General features: G+C 51.1%; 2 protein-coding genes across 2 annotated transcripts; one reads left to right on the forward strand and one right to left on the reverse strand.

Annotated features, from left to right (window-relative positions):
* Positions 1 to 3,554: 3,554 nt before the first annotated feature.
* On the reverse strand, positions 3,555 to 5,250 carry HMX3 (H6 family homeobox 3). The gene is made up of 2 exons (XM_060097920.1): positions 4,851 to 5,250; positions 3,555 to 4,228 (listed from the first exon to the last, which is right to left on the reverse strand). The coding sequence occupies exons 1-2, from the start codon at positions 5,248 to 5,250 to the stop codon at positions 3,555 to 3,557; spliced, it is 1,074 nt and encodes a 357-aa protein (XP_059953903.1).
* Positions 5,251 to 11,553: 6,303 nt separating this feature from the next.
* On the forward strand, positions 11,554 to 12,015 carry LOC132489056 (ATP synthase-coupling factor 6, mitochondrial-like). Its single transcript, XM_060098026.1, has one exon. The coding sequence runs from the start codon at positions 11,610 to 11,612 to the stop codon at positions 11,934 to 11,936; it is 327 nt and encodes a 108-aa protein (XP_059954009.1). The 5' UTR covers positions 11,554 to 11,609; the 3' UTR covers positions 11,937 to 12,015.
* Positions 12,016 to 21,825: the final 9,810 nt, after the last annotated feature.

A 21,825-nucleotide genomic window follows, 5' to 3' on the forward strand; every position in this document is an offset into this window, starting at 1 on the left:
TTGGAGGAGTTGAGTGGAGGTACGCTCACTCCGTCACATAGCCCCTTCTGCTGAGCAGGTCCAGCAGTTCCTGGCAATCCCTGCAGAGGCATCGCCTAGAGAAGCACTCTGTGTGGGGGAAGATGGCCCCGGGCTAGGTCTCGGGATGTGACAGTTCCATCAAAGTGCTGTCTTGGCCTCTCCTGACACGAAGGCTTGCAGTAGAGCCTAGGATGCTTCGTGCTCGGGGAGCAGCTTCCGTGCTCCCTGTCTCTTGCATTGTGAGAAATACCACGACCCCCAGCCGACGGGAGCAAAGCAGATGTTTCCCGCCTGGGCAGGCTTCTAGGTTCATATCACCGCCAGTCCCAGGCGACGGCCGAGCTACATTCCTCCCCCGGGGCTTCACCTTGGCTCCTGGGAGGGACTCACCGGCCTAGGGCAACGGGGTCCTCAAAGGGAGGGAAAGGGAGGCTGCAGGAGCAGGACAAAGAACAAACTGTGCGTGTGGAGAACCAGTTATTTCTCGACTTTGTAAAGACCAGGTCAGTCAAGAACCATTTTCTAGAATCCAAACACAAGTAAAGAAGTATTTTCTTGGCGTTTGATAACAGGGTGTTCTGGCTGTAAAATCTAAGAACGTGTTTGCTATTGCAACATTATTTTTTATGAGCTGTTATTGGCCTGTCTCGCAGTTAGTATTGCCAACAGTAAAAGGCATCACTGTGTTTGCAGGTAACACAAGGAACAACATATTTGGACCCCGAATTTCTGTTTATTTTTCATTTGTGACACATGCCCTCGTTTTTATCCCAAACCAGAGGAAAATAAAGGGAGATCCATCTTCACTGAGGTCCAGGCTAAATTTTGCCATAACTACACATGCCAGTTTATTTGGAGGCAGTTTCCCATCCATAGGAAACGACACTTGACGTTTCAGCCGCAGAAGAATCAATCGTGTGGATTGGGTTTGAGCAACTGCAACTGTAAAGCTCTGGGAGAGGGAACGGGAGCGCGTGCAGGCGCTCCCCAGCGGACGCGCCCGCGGTGTGCTCACAGGGATCTTCGCCGTCTCCCCTTTCTCGGCTCCCCAGCTTCAAACGCGTCCTGCCAGGAGCTGGGCGTGCAGACCACAAGCCCTAGGGCAGGCAGTCGCGCCGCGTTGGCAAGGGGCGCCCAAGCACCTGCTTCCGCCCTCCGGGCCCGCGCTCGCGAGCAGCTCCGGGAGCGCCGCGCTCGGCAGGCCGCGCACCCGGTGCGCGGAGGCCGGGCGCCCGGCAGGAGCTTGGGAACCATTCCCGGCGGCTGCCGGGATCGGGGTACAGGGCTCAGAGAAACCCTGCGCCCGTGAGGCTTTGGGCGCGGTGCACAGAAAAGGATCTGGCCGGGAGGAGGCAAAGTCCTCTCGGTTGTCGCCGCCGCAGTCGGGTGGTCTCTGCTCCCCGGCACTGGACTCACAATGACCGCGCCCACACCCGAGCCGCCCCGGGAGCCACAGTTGCTCCAGGCTTGCGGAGGCCTCCCTGTCCCGGAGCTGGGAGCCGCCGTCCCTAGGGCTGGTTGGTCTCCCTGGGGTCGCCCGCTCGCAGCCTGGCCTCTCCCAGCTGGACATCGCGATTTGCCTCGGGCCGCAGCTAAACTCCAAGTTCACTCCCTCCTTCCCTCCCCCCACCCTAGAGGCAGCCGGAGCCGACCCCGCTCAGGCCCAGTGAGTGCTCGCTCAGGGATGTTCTGCCCAAAAGCTCGCGGCTCCCAAATGACCCCGCGGTCTGGGAACGGAATGCGAGGCTGCTGCCCTGCGATCGGAAATACCAGCGGTCTCTGAGCTCGCGGCTGTCGCTGCGCTCAATTCCGCGAACTAGATAAACCCGGGTCCTCACCCGTTCCGCCCCGCATTCTTCCCTTGCTCACAGGGCGTTTCAAGGGGCGTACGGTACGGAGAGAGCGGATCTGGTCGCGAACAAAGCCGCCTCTGTCTCCGCCGCCTCCTGGATTATAGGGATGTGCGTCCAGGTCGGACTCGGCCATTGCAGAGGCAGCCAGAGAGCGAGGCAAAAGAGAGTTCGCAGACACCTGCTCTGGGGAAAATCGTCCAAAGTTACACACTCTGGCAACAGGAAATGCCTCGCTTTTCTTTTCTTTTTAATTAATTCCATTTCACGACAACATTAAGTGTAACAATATTTTGTGATTTTTTTCCCTCTTCTTCTTAAAAAGCGACTGAATCCGGGCAGAGGTGAGGGAGATGGGTGGGAGGGACAAAGTATCGCAGAACAACAGGTGTAGCCGACAGAAAGAAGACAGATTGCGTGGCAGAGCAAGGAGCCCTGAGGAGTTGAGGATGAACTTTACAAGAAATCTGTACATTTATCAAATAAGTTAAAATTCTCCTAAATTGATTGTCCTTCACTTAAAGCGCTCCACTGTGCCTGTCTTACTCCTTTGAGCATTGCTACCTGTCCTTGTTTCTTTCCTTCACCCCTTTCCCCTTCTTAATTTCTTCCTCATAAACGAATGACCGGAATTATACATTGAAGACGTCTGCTTCTCTCCGTGGAGGAAGAAGCAGGCTCTCAGGAAATTTTGTTCAATATTGCACAGGTCAAAAGTACAACAGTTACTGCATTACAAAACTGTAGGTGGAGAGGATAAAAGATAAGGGTTTTTTAAATATTGAAATATTCTCTCAAAATAGGGAACAAAGTAATAATGGTAATATTAATAATAATTTACCAACGAATGAAATTCCCCAAATATAGGCTGCTAATAAATAAGACCATCCACACCAGGCCAGATGTGGAGTTGTTTCAATAATCAGAAGTCTGATTTGGGGCTGCCTCGTCTTTGCCCTTTAAACACTTAATTAGAAAATTCATCGGTCCCAAAAAGGAGAGATGAAGAGGTCAATTGCGACAGACCTCTGCCGGGGAGAGAAAAGTGGCCTGAGTCGGGGTTCTTATGAGAGGCTGCTCAGGTTCTGAAAACTGGGGAATATCTGATTGGGAGTGGAGAGGAAGAACCACACCCAGAAATCCAGAAATAAAAGTACTACAACATGAATCTCTCTCTCTCTCTCTCTCTCTCTCTGTCTCTCTCTCTCTCTCTGTCTCTCTCTCTCTCTCTCTCTCTCTCTCGACTTCTGAAAATAGTTCTATAGAAAATGAATCAATTAGAGGGGTTCAGGATTTGCGCTTACTTTCCTTCCATAAAAATAAAACCAAAAAGCCACAGCGCAAGGCAAACGGGGCGGGGGTGGGGGAGGGTGGCACATTTTGCAAACGCTTTCAGCCGAAATATTTGACCTGGGAATTTTATCTTTTTCCTGCTTTCTCTTAATATAAACCAAAACCAAAAGTAAGAGGGGAAGCGCCTCAAATCCATTAGGGGTGAATTGCACGAAAATGCATTGCAAATACTTACAAAACGCTACCGACTGGGGGAGGGGAGGCCGGAGCCGCGCGCCGAAGCCCCGGTTCCCGAAGGCCGCTGGACGTCTCTGCGCCCTCGGCTCGGCCCAGTCTCCTCTGGGGTCTGGGAAGGGGGCCGGGTGCTCCCTCCTCCTCCCCTCTCAGGCCTCAGACGGGCCGGAGCAGCGGCACGGACGAGACCACCGGGTGAGAGTAATACACGGGGTGCGGGAAGGTGAGCAGCGGCTGGCTGACTGGCACCGGGGCCCCCGCGGCCGCGGCCGCCGCGCCCTCGGCCGCCGAGTTCTCGTGATAGAGGATGGGCACCCGTACGATGCGCTGCGCCGCGGCGTGGCTCAGGTTGGCCGCCTCCAGCTCGGCTGCCAGCTGCCGCTTCCACTTGTTGCGGCGGTTCTGGAACCAGATCTTGACCTGCGTCTCGGTGAGGTGCAGCGACGCGGCCAGGCCGGCGCGCTCCGAGCTGCTCAGGTAGCGCTTCATGTCGAAGGTGGACTCGAGCTGGAAGACCTGGCTGCGCGAGAAGACCGTGCGCGTCTTCTTCTTGCGGCACGCGGGCTTCTTCTCCGGGCTCTCCGCGCCCTTCTTCCAGTCCTCGGCGCCCGGTGTCGCCGCCGCCGCTCCCACGCTCGCCCCGGCCGCGCCCGGCGCCGCCTCGCCCTCCTTCTTGCTTTCCTCCGAGTCGCTCTCCTCCAGAATGATCTCGTCCGGGCTCTTGGAGTCCAGCTCCTTGTGGTCCGGGTCGGCTTTAAGCAGAGGCTCCGGGGAGTCGCGGTCGGTGCCCGAGGCGGGGGAGGAGTCTCGTAGCAGGGCCTTCTCCGAGGCTGGAGAGAGACAGACAGACGGACGCACACACACGCACACGGACACAGCCTTCAGCGAGGCCTGGCGCCTGGGAGCGGCAGGCTCAACCCGCGCCGGCCTCTGGGCCCCAGGCCTCGAGGCCTCACCATTCCCGCGGGCCTCCTCCTTCCCGGCTGGGCCAGAAGAGGGGCGCCACATCCTGGCATCCAACCTTCTCCCGAGGAGAGGCTAGCGAGACCCGGAGTGAGCAGCACGGCCGGTTCCTTTCTTTCCCTCAGTTCCCTCGCCGGGGGCCCTTGGAGATTCGCCTCCAGCTTGGGCCCGCCGGGGTCACTCCCTCCATCCAGGCCAGGTCCCCAGTCCCAGCTACCTGAAGCCTCCCCATTCATGCCCGAGGCCACTTTCCCGGGAAGCGCCGCGCCCCGGACTCCAACTCCATTTCTTTTCTCACCAAGTGGGATTGAATTCCCTAGCAGCGCAACGGAGCGCGCGGGCAGGAGTTGCAAGCCAGGGGACGGAGGAAGCCTGCCAAACAGCGCGTTTGAGGGTGCGGGGGTCCCAGGGCTGCGGTGGAAGGCAGCGCGGACCGGGCTGGGACAGGCGCGCAGGGAGGACAACGAAAGTTCAAAGAGAGGTCGGTACCTTCAGGTCGTGGGAGGTGGCCGCCGGCGGGGGTCAGGGTGTAGGGGTACCACCAGGCCGGGGAGCGCTCCAGGTAGTGCGCGGGCAGGGCAAACCTCTGCGCCGGGATCTCAAAGCGGGGGAAAGCCAGGTCGCCCACCTGCGAGAGCGCGAAGCCCGCGGCGCCCTCCAGGGCCCCCTTGGCCGCAGCGGCAGCGGCGGCGGCGGCGGCGGCGGCGGCCGAGGCCGGAGCGAAGAGCGTCCGTGGGGGCGGCTGCGGCTTTGGGGGCGGCCGGTGGTGGTCTCCGTTGAGCAGGTTCTTGATGGAGAATGGGGACTCCTTGGGCGCGGGAGGCGGGGGCGGCGGCGGCGGGGGCTGCGCGCTAGCGGTGCCGGGGGCGTCCGGCCCGGGCTCCGGCATTGTCCCCTCTCCTCCGGGTCCCCGGGAGGGAGGGAACGGGACGGGCAGGCGGCCGGGCGAGCAGACGGGCGCCGGAAATCAGACCATAAACGGAACTCAACTACAGGGCGCAAAGTCGGGGGCCGCCCCGGGCGCAAATCCAACGGCAGGAGGGCGGGGTGAGGACCCGGCCGGAGCTGGCTCGCATGGGGGAGGGGTGCTGAGGGGCAGGGAGCGGCCCCGTAGCGGCACCGAGGGAGCGAGGCGGCTAGGCGGCGGCTGCAGCTCCCGGGGAGGAGGCGGCTAGAGCAGTCCCCGGCTTGGGGCTGCGTCAATCCGGCGCCGGATGCTAATGATGAAATCAAAATGTCATCCAAGTTAAATGCGGGGAGTATACGGCGATTGGGCGCGTACAATGGCAAATGGGATTAGGCAGGCGAAGGCGCAGCCGAGCCCGGGTCCCGCAGCCGCCTCCGCCACTGCCCCCTCCTCGCCTTCCCTCGGATTTTGGCGCTTTGGCTTCGGGCTATAAGAGCCCGCCTATTATTGGCTTTATATAGTCCAATTAGGCAGCAAATGAGGACAAGCCTATTAGCACAAAAGGATATTGGCTCCTGCTAAAGAGGCACTCGGAGCGCTCCGGCGAGCGCCGGAGGCGAGCTAGGGACGCTGAGCCGGCGGCGCCCCCGGCCGGAGCGCACTAACAGCCGCGGCTCCTGGAGCCCTCGCCTCCCTCTCCCCCCTGCAGCTCGGGGACCCGCTTCCAGCCTCCTGGCCCGCGGGAGGGGGAAGGGGCGGTCCAGGCCCGCCCGGGTCACCTCGGGGTTATCCGCGCTCGCAGCTGCCTCTTCCCCGCCCCCAGGGGTTTGGCAGGGGCCCAACGCCCCCACTCAGCTGAAGAGCCACGCAGCTCCGGCCCAGGAGGCAGGACTCGGCCTCCGGCCCGCGGTGAACTCAGCACTTTCCTACTCTTTGCGGGTCCAGCGACCTCAGCATTTTCCCTAAAGCTTGCTAAAGGCGCGGCCAGGAAGAGGGAGATTTGAGTTCCCCACCCACCATCTAGTCGATAGGAAGGGAATCGGGGTGTAAGTCCTTGCACTGCGTCAGCCGTCTCAGAAATCCGCGTGGCCTTGGCCTTTGGCCTTGGGAAACCGAAGAGTGAGCCTTCCCCGGAGAGCGGGAGTGGTTGTGTCTCTCTGCGCACCCAGGTGTGCGCGCAGAACAGGCTGACGCCCGCGCGTCACTTGGTGGGGCGGTAGGGCAGCGGCATCTCGGCACCGACGGCTACGCTCTGCAGGGCATTATTTTCCTCTGGTCGCCGGGACCCAAACCTTGACGAGCAACTCTGAGCCCGCTGCCCCGAAGACTGCATTTTCTCCCGGGAAGTCTCTCTGGCCAGCCTTTGGAGCTGCCTAACGCTTTAAGAGCAGTGCGAACCGAAGGCACAATGGCGTACCTTCCTCTGTGGCGGCTTTGGCAGCGACACCGCAGCACGTCCCGCCTGCCGTCAAGTCCCTAGAGAACTGGACCTGCTGGACCTGTGAGCTGTGCGGACAGTTACTCTACTCCATGGACTTTAAAAACGACTCTCCAAATTGCACAAGAAAGCCGGAAGACAGGCATCTAGGACTCTAAACTTAAGCATCAAATAAACCAGAATTACTTGTGGGGTCCTTTCCCAAGAGACAGCTCCGTGGTCAGAGAAAGGTGGAAAAGTGGCCGTCACTCCCCTCCACCCATTGTGAGCTTCCACACACCCGAGGTCTTTTTGTGGCCCCTTCCTTTACCATCGCCTTTTTTTTTTGTTAGATCAAGCCCTCACCTAACTCAAGGCTGCCCTGCATTGGCTGGCGCGACCGCTTTGGTTACCCAGTTGAGAAGTGGGTATGTTTTATTTTCCAATCTGGGGCTTCAGACCTTCCCCCACCAAATCTCGAAGGGCACATTTAACGCTTCTTTCACCAAACATTCACCTACAGTAGTGAGCCCTATATTGATTTGCTTTGGGAACCTGGAAGCATTGTAAATGGTACTTTCATAAACAATTATTATTCTCATTCTCATTACTCCCTTGAGTTTGTACAGGGCTTTACTGGAATAGAAAACGCTATTCCATCCAAAAATCTGATTGGAGCCATTTACAGCCCTGAGATTCCAACAGGGTGGATCTCACACTCAGGTTTTATAGACAGAAACAGGCTCCCAGAGAGGAGGAGACCGGGCAAAGGTCACCCAACACTGGGTGCTGGACACCCAGAAGTTATTTTCTCTCCAACTGCAGAAATAGCTCGAGGGGCCTATGTCCAAACCCGTTCGGTGGGCAGCGCCCATACCCGCCGGCCAAGCGGCAGAGGGTGTGACGAAGAGGCCCCTGTGTGTCTGTGTGTGCGCGCTCGCGTTTTGGGAGCTCTCCCGTTCGAGGTAGAGGCGTGCAAACTTGGCCAAAGTTCTGACGCATGGAGCCGCCTTTAAGCTGAAACAAGCAGAAAAGCTGCTGGCCTCCCAGGAAAAAGAAGCATTCAGCAGACGTCGTCGAAAAGTTCTGGCTGAGGAAGTGGTCTCTTGGCTGATTGCAACAGGGGACTAGACCCAGATGGGGAGGGGTGCAGGCTAGCGGGAAAAGAGTCCTCTGGGACAGCGGTCCCTGCACCTGTGGCGCCGCTACCGGAGCCTCACTCTCTTTACCCAAGTTCTCCCGGTGTCTTCCCTCCCAGGGCGCGCACGTACGCTGGCTTTTGTGTGTGCGTTTTGACCAGGGAGAGAGGAGATGCTCAGGTGTCAGCACCCCCAGCCCGTCCCCTAAGTTTCAGGGATGCTGGGTTTGAACAGCCAGAAACACAGATTAAATCTTTTTTCCCCTCCCACTTCCAGAAAGCTCGTGGACATAAGGCCCCAGGCGCGGACACAGCCCTGGCGAGTGGTGTTGCCTCGGTTTACTTGCGCCCGCACCTGCATTCAAAGTCAGGCAAACAGCGCCCTCTATGGGACATCCTCTAAACCAAACCTGTTGGCTGCGCGGGAGAAAACACCGTCCAGGCACAAAGCATTTAAAACCCCGGCGGGACTTCCCTGGTGGTGCAGTGGATAAGACTCTACGCCCCCAACGCAGGGGACACGGGTTCAATCCCTGGTCAGGAGATCCCACATGCATTCCGCAACTAAGACTCAGTGAAACCAAGTAAATAAAATCAGTAAATAAAACCCCGGTGGTCTTACCCTTCCTGGCTTTGGCTTGAGAACAAAGGCACTTTTTCTCTGGATTCCGGGAGAAAGAGAGAGTGAAACACCTGCAGATCTCTGCTGATCTTTACCCGGCCACCACAGGAAGTGGTCCTGTCTCTCACCCTCCCTCCCTCCTTTCCTGACCCTGTTTTAGGGCACATTTTATGTTCCTGCTTGTAACTGATCCCTTAGGTTCCCATCGTGACTGCAGGCTAGATGTGAGCTGCTGCAAGGACGGTGGGCCTGTCTCATTCCTCTTCCCAGGACTCAGAGCACAGTTGGCCAACCAGTGGGGCTCAGTAACCGCTTGTTAATGCCTGAATGCTTGAGTGAATGAAGGAGTGAATGAATGAACGGACTCACAGTTTCCATTGCAGAGGATTTGCCTGGCTGATTAGGGTCCTTCAGATAGCCTGTTCATACCCCAAAGCAGCTTTTAAAAGGTTTAATGAGAACTTGAGGTCTTTGGTGACGCATTTTACAAAACCTAAAGGAGCCCCAGCAGCAGGACCCCTGGAGGGCCCCCTCGCAGGCTGATCCAAGGCAGGTGGGCTGTGCAGAGCAGGGCCTCTGCAGCACCGTGCAGGGGGGACAAGCAGCCAAGAGGGCAGAGGGGGCCTGGAGATGCTAGTGACTAACACCCGACTTTTCCCAAAAGAATGAGGTCTGGCAAAGGGTGCTTAGGATGGCACCTGCCTCCTCATCCCCACCACACATGCACAGCACATATATACACATGCACACATACAGGTCGGCAAGTACGAGCTCCTGGGGAGGGAGTATTTCCATATTCTCTAAAACTTCTGCTTCCTTCCATAGGGTCCTTCTTCTTGGAACAGCTTCCTGGGATAGTCCACCTGCTTATCTGTGGAATGGGAAGGACTGTTTAGGCTTCTAGCCAAGACTGCAAAACCCCCAGGCATGGAGGCTCCCCACAATGAACGTAGCCAGGGTTTGCATTGGTCCTGAGGGTGACAACTCTCCTGACCTACAGGTCCTGTAGACAGAAGGGACAAAAGCCTGCAGTTGTGGTCCTGAGGAAACTGCCCCAGGCTGCATGTGCTCTGGCCCTCTTTCCTGGAAAGTTCTCTCCCATCTGGTTCCAGTGCTGCCAGGAATTCCGCCAAAGACCCCTCCCTTAGGCCAATGACTGTGACTCTGAGAAACTGCACAGCCCTCGGAGATGGGCCACAGCCATGCTGTCCTCAATCATATAAAATGATACAAAATGTCCTTAGAGTGGCTGCATGTCTAGTCCTTCCCTGAGAGGAAAATCCAGTCATTTTTGGATTTGTCAAGTTCCAGAGGGATTCTTACCCTGAAAAGTCCACATCCCAGGAATGAATAGAGAAAATCGGGGTATACCCATACAATGGAATATCACTCCGCAATGAAACGAAATAGTGATATATGCTACAGTATGGGTGAACCTTTGAAAGCATTATGCTAAGTGAAAGAAGCCAGACATAAAAGGAACACATATCGTATGGTTACATTTATATGAAATTTTGCCACGATAGGCAACTTCATAGAGACAACAAGTGAAAAAGTGGTTGCCTAGGGCTGGGGGATTGAGGGCAAATGGGGAGTGACCGCTAGTGGGTACCAGCTCTGTTTGGGGCATGATGAAAATGGCCTAAAAGTGATTGTGATGATGGTTGCCCAATTCTGTGACTATACTAAATCCTGTTGAAGTGTATGGTTTAAATGGGTAGATTGTGTGATCCATAAATGGTATCTCAATCAAGTTGTTATTTAAAAATCCACCTCCCAGCAACCAGGCACAGGTACAGTCTTTCCAAAGCCTCTTGTCTTGTGAGCCCCATGGAGCTGGCCCGGTGACCCACTTGGGGCTCCCTCACCTCTTCCCATTCAGTTCCTGTTTCTGCTGGTGAAGGCAGGGAGCAAGGGACACAGGAACCACAGACTCAGTCTCTGTGTGTGAGCAACTGTCTCTCCACACCAGAGGGGGGAGCTTTTCCCTCTCAGCCCTCAGTGGAGCCATATGAGCTGAGCCCCTTGACCAACCCCATGGTCCACATAGGGTTGTTGTGCTGGATGCCTCTCTTTCAGCTCCGATATTCTTTGAGTCTGTGCTCCTTGTTTCAGTGCCTGGGGAATGACCCATTCTCCCTGAACCATCAATTCTCTTCTACCACATGAAGGTGGCATAGTCATTACCATCAAAGTCAGTGGAAGGATTTTCAACAGGAAGCAAGAGGATCTGATCAGATTTAAGTTCTGGAAAGGTCACTTGAATAAGTTGAAGGATTTGTCAGAGAAGGAAGGGCTAGAAAGCTGGAAAGTCCAATATCAAGGTGCTGGCAGATTTGGTGTCTGATGAGGGCCCTCTTCCTGGTTTGCAGACAGTCACCTCCTTGCTGTATGTATCCTCATGTGGCAGAGAGAGGCCTCATGTCTCATCTTATAAGGGCACTAATCCCTTCTTGCGGGCTCCACTCTCAGGACCTAATTACCTCCCCAAAGCCCCATCTTGAAATATGATTGCTTTGGGGATTGGGCTTCAACATATGAATTTCATGGGGTCAGGAGGACACAATTCAGTCCATAACAATAAGGAATTGAGGATCCGGATAGGGTCAGAGCTGAGGGTCCCACAGGAGATCCTGTGCACCCAGAACTGCACAGGTCATTCCAACCAGGCCTTAAATATGTGCTGCACTTTGGAAAGCACTTTCACACCTAACCTCCCAACCTTCCTCATGAGGCTATGATCAGGAATATTTAGGGACTTCCCTGGCGATCCAGTAGTTATGACTTCGCCTTCCAATGCAGGGGGTACGGGTTCGATCTCTGGTTGGGGAGCTAAGATCCCACATGCCTCACGGCCAAAAAAACCCAAAGCATAAAAGAGAAGCAATATTGTGACAAATTCAATAAAGACTTTAAAAATGGTCCACATCAGAAAAATCTTTTTTTTTAAAAAGGAATATTTATTATTCCTTTTCAGAAAATAAACAAAAATATGAAGTCTCAAAAAAATTGAGCAACTTGGCTTCTTCTTCCTCATCCAGTCTGCCAAGGCTTTACCTTCCCTGAAAACTCAGCTCAAATCCATTTATTAGAAATTAGGTGGCGGCGGTGGCTCTGGCCGCTCGGGACCGAGTGCAAGGTGACTGGGAGGTAATCGAATCACCATGATTCTTCAGAGGCTCTTCAGGTTGACCTCTGTCATTCAGTCTGCAGTCTCGGTCTCTTTGAGGAGGAACATCGGTTTTACAGCAGTGGCATTTAATAAGGAACTTGATCCTGTAGAGAAACTCTTCTTGGACAAGATTAGAGAATATAGAACTAAGCGACAGACATCTGGAGGACCTGTTGGTGCTGGCCCAGAGTATCAGCGAGACCTAGACAGGGAGCTTTTTAAGCTTAAGCAAATGTATGGTGAAGCAGACATGAATACGTTCCCTAACTTCACATTTGAAGATCCCAAGTTTGAAGCCGTCGAGAAACCACAGTCCTGAAGAAATAATGTAAAATTTATCTGGTCATTTGTCCTAGATTAATTGTACAACTGATGAGAAGTAACAGAATCAACATACATTTCACAACTGTCATATGTTCTTTAATTCTGATTTCAAAGAAATTATTTGGTGGTGGTGGGTGTAAAAAAAAAAAAAAAGAAATTAGTACGAGGCCCTCAAATGCTGAGTCAGGCCAGATTGAGCTGAGGTCTTTACACAGGGCTCACATTTCTTCTGAGAGGTCATGAAAGAAAACTCTCTCCTTTTGTTGTAGGTTATAATGGGCTTGAGAGGGAATGGGAATTCAGTTGAAGCATAGAATAATAGGTTTAGAATCAGACAGACCTTGCGTTAGATCCCAAATTGGCTGCTCGTGGGCTGTGTGAATTCTGGCAAGTATTTATCCCTAAGTCTTGGTTTCCTCATCTGAACCACAGTGATGATCTTGCCCACTTCTCAGGGCAGTTGTGAGGTCAAGATGAGGTCCTGTGTGAGGAGTGCTCCGCATGGTATATCTGCCTAGTCCACACTCAGTAAGTGATAGCTGATCAGAGGTTATGGGGTGGACAGAGGGCAGGAGGGAGGTGACAGGGTGTCTTAGTTCAGGCTCTCCTAACAAAAATACCATAATCTGCTGCCTTAATAGCTCACATTTCTGGAGGCTGGAAGTCTGAGATCAGGGTTCTAGCAAGACCCTCCTCCTGCTTTATGATGGCCATCTTCTCACTGTATCCTCATGTGACAGAAGGAGAAACTCTCTGTGTCTCTTATAAGGGCACCACTTCCATTCAGGAGGGTTCCACCCTCATGACCTAATCACCTCTCAAGGGCCCCACTTCCTAGTTCCATCACATCTGGGGTTAGGGCTTTGACATATGAAGTTTGAGTGGAGGGGGGACATAAACATTCACTCCATAACCCAGGAAAAGTGCTTGAAGCCTGGATTTGAGTCAATCCTGGTTGTCACCGGCACCTGTGTGGCTTGTCTGAGTCATGTCACCTCCCTAGAGCTCAATTCTCCTTGTTTCCTCATCCATAAAGTGAAGGGTTGCGCTAGACAGGTCTAGCTCAAAAGCGCTGTGATTTTGTCGTGCCCTTTTCTCACCTCCCTGAAAAACTCCTGTAGATTAGACAGAATTGAAAGAGGGGCACATTCACGCACTTGCAGTTCATAAATGACCTTCCATGAGGCTGGTTCTCTCCGGAACGCCAGCCAGAAGGAAGTCATCCCAGAACATGAGTACCCCAGTTTTCCTCCTAAATAGGCGGTCCAAAAGCAACGATATCTCTGAAGATTTCTCTCTGAAAGATGTGAGCATTTTCTAAAACTCTGAAAGGGCTATAATGATTGATCAGATAAACTGATTACCTGAAGTATGCAGGACCCTGTGATCTGTGTGGTTTGCACGCTGACACTCCCTGTGTGTATGCTGTTTTTCTGCAACATGGGGTGGCTAAAATGCTGAACAACTGAATTCAATTTGGCAAACACGTATGGAGCAACTACCATGTGTCAAACCTCCCATAAAGGGGCACAAGCTTGATTGAGATGTGGGCTCTCTCCTTGGGAACTTTACTGGCTAGGGCAGGAGTCAGACAAAGGCCACAAATAGCTTAAAGTCAAGTTGGAGCAGGATGAGTGCTAGCACAGAGATAGAAAGCACCAGGTGAGATCTGAGAAAGTGGAGGTGAATTCTGAAGAGAGGGCACAGGGGGGAAGGGGAACAGCAGTCTTGGAAAGTCTCATGGTTGGGGGAGGAGAGGCAGGTGGCATTGAATCCAGGTCTTTAAGATGGAGATGATTTCAACAAGCCCAGATGGGACGGGAGGAGAAGGCATTCCAGGTAGAGGGAACAGCATGTGCAAAGACCCAGAGACTTGCAGGTGCAGGATGGGGCTGGCCCATTTGCTGTGTGTAGAGCATAGTCTGTGTGTGACGAAGGGGACGGTGGGAGTAAGAGTTAGCTGTAAAGGTGGGTTGGGTCCAAGTCATGAGACTCCTAATGTCAGCCTAGGAAGTTGGGATATTCTTGTGTCAGTGGGGAGCCAGAGAAGGCTTTGGAGCAAAAGCACTGTAGGATCAGAGCTGCAGTCCATGAAGATAAATCTGCCATCTAAGTGAGGCAGGATGGGAGCAGGCAGAGTCTGGTGCCTGGGAGACCAGGCAGGAGGTTATGGCTACAGTTTAGGGGAGAGGTTATGAGGTCTGAACCAGGAAAATGGCCATGAGAATGGAAGAGAGGGGCTGGATTTGAGATTCACTGAGAAGGCAGAGCCACAGGACCTGGTAACTAATTCGACACAGGAGTCAGGGAGAGAGAAGAGTTGAACATGCTTGAGATTCCAATATCTTGGAAGATGATCATAAATTGCTGAATTTCCACCATTCTAAGACAGTATCAATCTTGAAATGCACCGTCAATTTAAGAACAGTTTTTAGGCAAAAAAAAAGTAAGAAGTCACTACATTAAATGTACACACTAATTGTCATTCATATCCCAATTTCAGAAAAGTTAAATATAAAAGCATATATACCTTAGGTCGAGGAAATACAATAATTGGGAGAACATAAGAGGAAAACCTGGTTTGAGGATGTAGCAGATTAAATTGCTGCTCAAAATAAGTCAGCCATCCATGCGAAGATTTCACTTCCTACCCCACTGATATGGAGACTTGCTTTTGGCCTTAGGCTGATGGTTGTACTTGGCTGTCCCTTGTCAGGCTTAGCCAAGCCTGATTTGCCTAGGCCAGTGGGATGGTAGCAGGCATGTTCCAATCGGAGGCTTGAAATGTGCTCGTATAGTGGACTTAGCCCTTTTATGCCATAGAGATGGAGAGAATTCCCCCCGGGGTAACTGCTGTCCTTTCATCTTGGGGCCCAGACTAAACAGACCTGGGCCCAACCCCTGATGAGGAGCGAAGTCCTGCTTGACACTCAGCCTGAAGCAGAGTCACTCAGCTTGAAGTGAGTGACTATACACTTCAACTGTAGGTTTAATTCCCAGATTACCAAACCTAGAGATTAAGCCTAGTGATCAGGGCAAGCCTTTATTGAAAGACTGACATTTTTCTCGTCATCCTTTCATTAAAATGTCCTGGGTGCCTACTCTAGGGCAGGTGCTGTACTAGGCATGTGTTGAATGAATCTTCTTACATTTCTGCAACACCACACTTGAGAAAGCAGAGGTTGACCAACCTGCCCAAGGACCCAAAGCCAGAAGGGGTGGGATTCTGAGATACGACCTCTGAGTACAGTCAGACCTCTGCATCTTGGGTCTCTACAGCTCAACCAATCTTGGATAGAAAATATTCAGAAAAAAAATTTGGAGAAAGTTCCAAAAAGCAAAGTTTGAAGTTGCCGTTCTCCTGTAACTATTTCCATAACATTTACTTTGTATTTCTAGCTATTTATATAGCATTTATATTGTACTATGTGTTATAAGTAATCTAGAGATGATTTAAAGTATACAGAGAATGTGCATAGTTATATGCAAATACTATGCCATTTTATGTAAAGGACTTGAGCATTCTTAAATTTTGGTATCCAAGGGGGGTCCTGGAACCAATCCCCCATGGTTACTGAGGGACGACTGTAGAGCCTTCTTTTCTTTTTTTTTTTTTTTTTTTTTTTTTGCGGTATGCGGGCCTCTCACTGTTGTGGCCTCCCCCGTTGCGGACGCGCAGGCTCCGGACGCGCAGGCTCAGCGGCTCCGCGGCATATGGGATCCTCCCAGACCGGGGCACGAACCCGTATCCCCTGCATCGGCAGGCGGACTCCCAACCACTTGCGCCACCAGGGAGGCCCGAGCCTTCTTTTCATAAGCCACTGCTGCCTTCCCTTATGCCCACAGCCTTATGCTCTCACTCCCAGCAGGAAATGGATCTCAATTTATTGAGATACCTCCTTGCTGGGAATTGTCCTTCCCTCTCCCTCCCCATCCTCCATTCCCAGGAGCCATGTTTGTAGCACATGACAATGCCAATTGATTGGAAGTGTTTGGACATGTTTTACTAGCCACGTGCACAATGAAGTGGAGGAAGCAGGTCTGGAGAAAGAGAAGCCCAGTAGAGAGGAGATGGCCTGATGCCTGGTGACTTTCTTATCCCTAGTCACACTCACCTCCTGAGACCTGGCTGCATTTCTGTCTTTGGGCTCTGTGTATCCTTACACTAAATTTCCCTTCTCTGCTTAGGCTAGCTTGAAAACTCATTCCCATTGATCTGTCAATTTGGAAAGAGTTTGACTGATTCTTTCTGAAGTGTATTCAAAAGAGAACTCCCTAAGATACTTGTAGCATGTGTGTTGAAAGACTAGGAGCCAGTCACGATGCTCAGTGTTTCATGTGCCTTACCTTTCAGCCCATGCCCTTAAATTTTTACTACACCACCATGTCGCTGATAGAGGATACTTACAAGTGTGAAGCTATAAGCTTGGGATGTCATACCTCACAGGTAGCCTGGGTTTGGAGGCTCAGGGAGAATCTGCGCAGATGCAGCCAGCAAAGAGCTCCCTGGCCCATCAGATCCCCTCCATCACCTTCTCTGTTAACCCAGCTGAGAGGCCTGAGGTTGTACAGATACCTCAGGACTGTTTTCTCTCTCAGCAAATCTTGGTTGGCATTAAGATGTAGCCTCTATGCCCTTATTGCACAGGTGTTTTTAATTTACAGAGGGAGCAGGCCAGCATGACTACTCCAGGAAGCTGTGTGTGTGTTGGCGAGGGGTGTTCACCAGCCATGCAGGAGCCTCTTGAGGCGGGAGAAGCTGCAGGATTTGGCTGGAGCAGGCGTCCCGCTGCATCTCCCTGCAAGACTGTGAGGTCTGCACAGAGGTAGGAGCAATGTGGCAGCGCCCATGACCTGGACGATCTCCCCTCTCTCCCCTGGGGACTAAGGTGACACAGAATGCTAAGGCGAGCATCATCTGTCTTGAGGTGACCCCAGGCCCTCTGCTTCACCCACTGCTTCATAACCTTCTCCTTCATCTGCACCATAGCTCTGCTGGGTGGGCTGCCCAGTGCATGAGGGAGGGGCGACGATGGCATGCTCTGCCACCAGATTGCCTGGGTTTGAATCCTGTCCCTGCCACTTGCCAGCCATGTGAATGTCGACAAAGTGCTTAACTGCTCTGTGCTTTAATATCCCCATCTGTAAAATGGGGATAATATGAGTATCTTCCTCCTGGGGCTGCTGAGAGGATCAAACGAGACAGTGTGTGGAAGTGCCTGCCCAGGAGGTTGCAGACACCCACTCCCTAAGCGCCAGCAGTTGGCTACAATTGGTATCACCACTACTATTTTGTCTACTTTGTAGGTGATGGCTCTGGGGCCAGAGAAGTCAAGAGGCTTGCCAAGGTCCCTCAGCTAGACAGCAGTTATCCTTGGATGGGTTCCCCCAAAGCGGACCCTCAGGGAAGGATTTCTTGAGTAAAGCGGTGTTCCCAGGGGACCTGGGAAGAGAAAGCAGAAGCGGAAGGGAAGGAAGCCCAGCCAGGTGCAATGTCCGGCCCAGTTCCGATCCCTAGTGGGGGCAGCTCCCAAGTGACAGTTATGCCTCAGAGTGTCCTTGTCAGAGGCAAGGATGCTTGCTGAGCCTGTCATGTCCCTGCACCTCCAGGCAGTCTGGCCAAGGCTGCCATGCGGGGGACACAAACTCCTAGGCTTTCCCAGAAATCTGGCCATTTGGGCAGAGTGGCTCCGGGAGCCCCAAGGCAGTCCGCCGAAAAAGAGTCACGTGCTTGCAGGTGGAAGCAGAAGCACCCAAAGCAGTGCAGGGGTGGCGCAAGGCGGGCGGTGTGTGTGCAGGATCTGGGCGTCTGGCTGGAGCACCAGCACCATCCCACTCAGTGTGTGAAAGCAGGATCCCAATCTATGGCTTCTGGATTTAAGTTCACTCCTCACCAGGCCCGTCCATCCCTTAAAGGACCTCATGCAGACAGACACGTTCCTCCCACGTGTGGCCTAGGGGGGCTATCAGATGCTGCCCTGCTTTGGTGGGAACGCTGAAACAAGGGAGTCCATCCCCACGTGGAGGACAAAAGAAGGCCCTCTCCTCAATCTGCTTTTTGTCTTGGGAAATTTGTAGCAACCATTTCAGTTTAAACATATGACAATTCAATCGTTAAGAGTTTCAATGCCAAATTAATTACCCAGTAGAAAGGGGATCGATTGTGTAAATATATCATTTATGTAATGAGTCCTGGCTGTGATTTAGATGTCCAGGTTGGTTTTTCTTCCAGCTTCTGTCCTGAAAACAAGTCTAGCCTTTGGGCCCAGGCCAAACAAACAGCCTCTATTAGGTCCGAAGGCAGAGCATTAAGTGGCCCAAACAGGCAGGTAGGGGCAGGTGATACAGAGGGGCCGAGATTGTGGGAAAATTGGAGCAATCTGAGCCAAAATGAGACAAGTTTGTCCTATTATTCTTCATGTCTCTGCAGAAAATTGCTCTTCAGAAACAGAGAGTGGAATCAAACATCCCCTTAAATGACACCACAGGCGTGGCCCACTCACCCCGACTCCCACCCCCAGCACCAGACACCACAGTCCACTTGTGACAGCCTTTCCTGAAAAAGGAGCCACCGTCGGGTTGAGGACATGGCAGAGGCCCCCAAACATTTAACATTCTTGGGATCATCAGCAGTGGCCATCCAGCCTGTCTATCGCCTGCCCACCCAGCCCAAGGGCCAGGTAGCAGTTTCACCGCGGCAGGTTTCCAGACAAGGCAGTCTGCGAACTCTTCTGGTGGTGAAGCAATCACTGCTTCAGGTTTTAGAAATCCGTTTAACACTCTTTATTGAGTGCCCACTGTGTGTTATTGTGTCGGTCCCTCCCTCCCTGACTCCCCCAGGCTCTCAACACACTGGGTTTATTCATCTTTTGGCACTGAGCACGGCCCCACGGCTGTCCCCAGGATGCCTGAGAGCTGGAAACCCTGGGTCATCCAGTCTCCAGGGGCTGCACGGAACCCAGCACCTAGGGGACCCTCAAACGTGTTCGCAGAATGTCACCCAGACTCAGGGGACTTGGCGTAGAGAGGGGTGTCTCTCTGCACAGTCTTCTCAGCCAGGTGCCCACCACCCCTGGATCTCCCAGGGAGTCCGCCTTCTCTGAGATACAACCCCAGGCATCCCGGGCTTTTTCTAGTTCCTTCCTTTCCTCCTTCCTTCCTTGCTTCCTTCCCTCTGCATAGGGAATCACCCTGCCTCTACAGTCAAGAATTAGTATGGTGGAAAGCGAGCTGACCTGAGTTCCAGGCTCAGCTCGGATTCCCAGAGGTGAGGGGTAGACACTGAAGGGGTCATGCAAGGCTATTGCCTCCCTGAGACCTGGTTTCCTGATTTGAATAACAAGGCCGTTAATTCGCTATTACAAGAGCCCCACCAGCCCAGCTGCCTCTGGGTGAACTGTATCCAAGATGCCCATCCTGGGGGGAGAGGGGCGGGAAGCTCCTGCTGGATTTTAGAGGGTGAAACTTGGAACATAAGTGGTCCAGGAAGCCTTGGCCTTGAGGAAAATGAGATTGGAGGGGGGCAATTACGCATCAAATGCCATGGATTTGTCAGGAATTCATTGCTTAATTGATGCTTTATTGCTCCCACTGACACGTGTGATTGAAATGAAATTGCATCTACAGGGGAGGAAGTGAAATTTATTTCTGCTTGTATCTTAATAGGGGGAATAAAGTGTCGATTAAACAATGAAGATGACATATATTTGATGTATGATCTGAAGAAGGAATATTACTCACTAAAATGTTATTTTACAATTTACAGTAATAGAGCACCTGGCAGTAAGGAGAGGCACAGTTCACACATTTTCCATTATTTAAAAATAGCAAAAAAGTATCATTATTAAATAATACAAGAAAACTTCACTTCTAATAACATAGTGTAAGAATCGTACCAGTAACTCTTCTGTTGAGTTACCCGCTAATTAATAATAGGTATGAGGCAGGGGAACCAGGGAAGTAGAATGAGAAACGATATTGGTACATCTTTTCCCTGATCTTGAAAAGAGATGGACATGTAGCTCAGGAAGCCAGAATCATAGTAGGGGCTGCTTACTGAGCTCCTGGGTGCCTGGCTGAACTTGACCTTGATCCTAACCCTCAAAGTAACCCTGCTTTACAGGCAAGGAGACTGAGGCTTGGAGACCTGGCCAAAGGTCACACAGCAGATACGCAGCAAATCCAGGATTTGAACCCCGGTCAACCTGACCAAGTGTCCTCTCTTTCCTGTCTGTCAGAAGTTATTTAACAGGTGAGAAGCAGAAAGTTTTCCTGAATGCAGGGAAAAGGTGAGGGAGAGGAATTTATGTAGATCAAAGGCCATCAGAAAGGAGTGGAGAGGAAGGAAACTGTAACCACAAGGAAGCACAGGGAAAGTTCTGAAAAAAGGCCACTGTGGACATCTAGCTGAGTTACGTGCCTTTCGTAAAGATTGCCTCAGTTTAGAAGTTAGTTCTGTACCTGTACAGTTAAGCCTCTACATGCTCAATGAAAGAGACAGATTCTGTAAATGGAATGTCTGTATATCGTCATTTATTTTTATTTTATTTTGCATTTATTTTTATTATCAGATGAGAAGTTTAGGCCTTTTCAAAAGATATATGGCCTCATTATGCAACCAAAAGATGCCTATCAATACAAAAAAGCAATCAGAAAAATTCTTTGCGGTAAATATGATAGTTAATATTCTTAATGTGTAAGAAGTATTTATGCATCATTACAAAAATATTTAACCAGTACAGAGATCTAGGCAAAGAATGTAATCAGCAAGTCTCAGACATAATGAACTGATTAGGGGTGACACTCTCTATCAAACAAATAAATGCAAATTAAAACAGCAATGAAATACTTTATTATTATTAAATTAACAAAACTAAGAGGAAGAGAATATTTAGTGCTGGCAAAGATGAAGAGAAATATTCTTATATCACAGTTGGGACATAAATCAGTATAAGTGTTCCAGAAAATAATTTGTCAGTATGATTAAGAACTTTTAAAAAGTTTGAACCTCTGCCAATAGGTTCCCTTTAGAATATATCCTAAAGAAATCATTATAAGCTTAAACACACACACACACACACACACACACACACACACACAGATATACATTCCACTGTTATTTGTAATACAATATGATCTAAAAAAGCAAATGCTTAAATAAGTTGGGTACAGGCAAACATACCTATATGTGATGGAATGTCACATAAGCCATCAAAAATGGTGTTTGGGAGGGAATTCCCTGGAGGTCCAGTGGTTAGGACACTGCGCTTTTGCCACCGAGGGCCTGGGTTCGATCCCTAGTCGGGGAACTAAGATCCCACAAGCTGCGCAGCACGCCCCCCCAAAAAAGAAAGAAAAAAAAGGTATTTTTGAAGTCTATTTAATGACAAGGAAAAGTTCTTATGATATAATCTTAATCAAAACTATTATGTTACAAAGCACAATATGGACACAATTTTCAAAAAACACTGTGTGTGCATGTGTGTGTGTGTGTGTGTGTGTGCGTGGAGGAAAAGAAACTAAAAATATAATAAAACTTACACAGTTATTTTTTTAATGATGAGATAAAGGGTAATTTTATTTTAGACTTTGTACTTTTGCATAATTTTCAAATTCTCTACATTAAGCAAATATAATTTTTGTAATCAGAAAAAAATTTTTTTAAAAACAGCAAAGTGCATTTGAAATGAAACATTTAAAGGAAAGTATTTTGAGCACAAAGTATTTACGCTATTTGTAACAAATCACAAAATGAACACAAAAGAGTGAGTGTGGGTTTCTATTAGGCATCAATTTGCTTTGAAATCTAAGGACAAAATGACTGTCAGATAAATTTAAATAAGTTTATTTGAACAAACAATAGTAGATTGGAAATTCACTGAATG

This window comes from Mesoplodon densirostris, chromosome 1, assembly GCF_025265405.1.
Source record: "Mesoplodon densirostris isolate mMesDen1 chromosome 1, mMesDen1 primary haplotype, whole genome shotgun sequence".
In the NCBI taxonomy this organism is placed as follows: domain Eukaryota; kingdom Metazoa; phylum Chordata; class Mammalia; order Artiodactyla; family Ziphiidae; genus Mesoplodon; species Mesoplodon densirostris.

What these genes read in the sequence shown, in the direction of transcription:
- HMX3 (XM_060097920.1), bottom strand. Translation starts at nt 5,250, where the DNA reads ATGCCGGAGCCCGGGCCGGACGCCCCCGGCACCGCTAGCGCGCAGCCC. An exon ending in CCACCTCCCACGACCTGAAG is followed by an intron (nt 4,229 to 4,850) that starts GTACCGACCTCT and finishes GTCTCTCTCCAG; the next exon opens with CCTCGGAGAAGGCCCTGCTA.
- LOC132489056 (XM_060098026.1), top strand. Translation starts at nt 11,610, where the DNA reads ATGATTCTTCAGAGGCTCTTCAGGTTGACCTCTGTCATTCAGTCTGCA.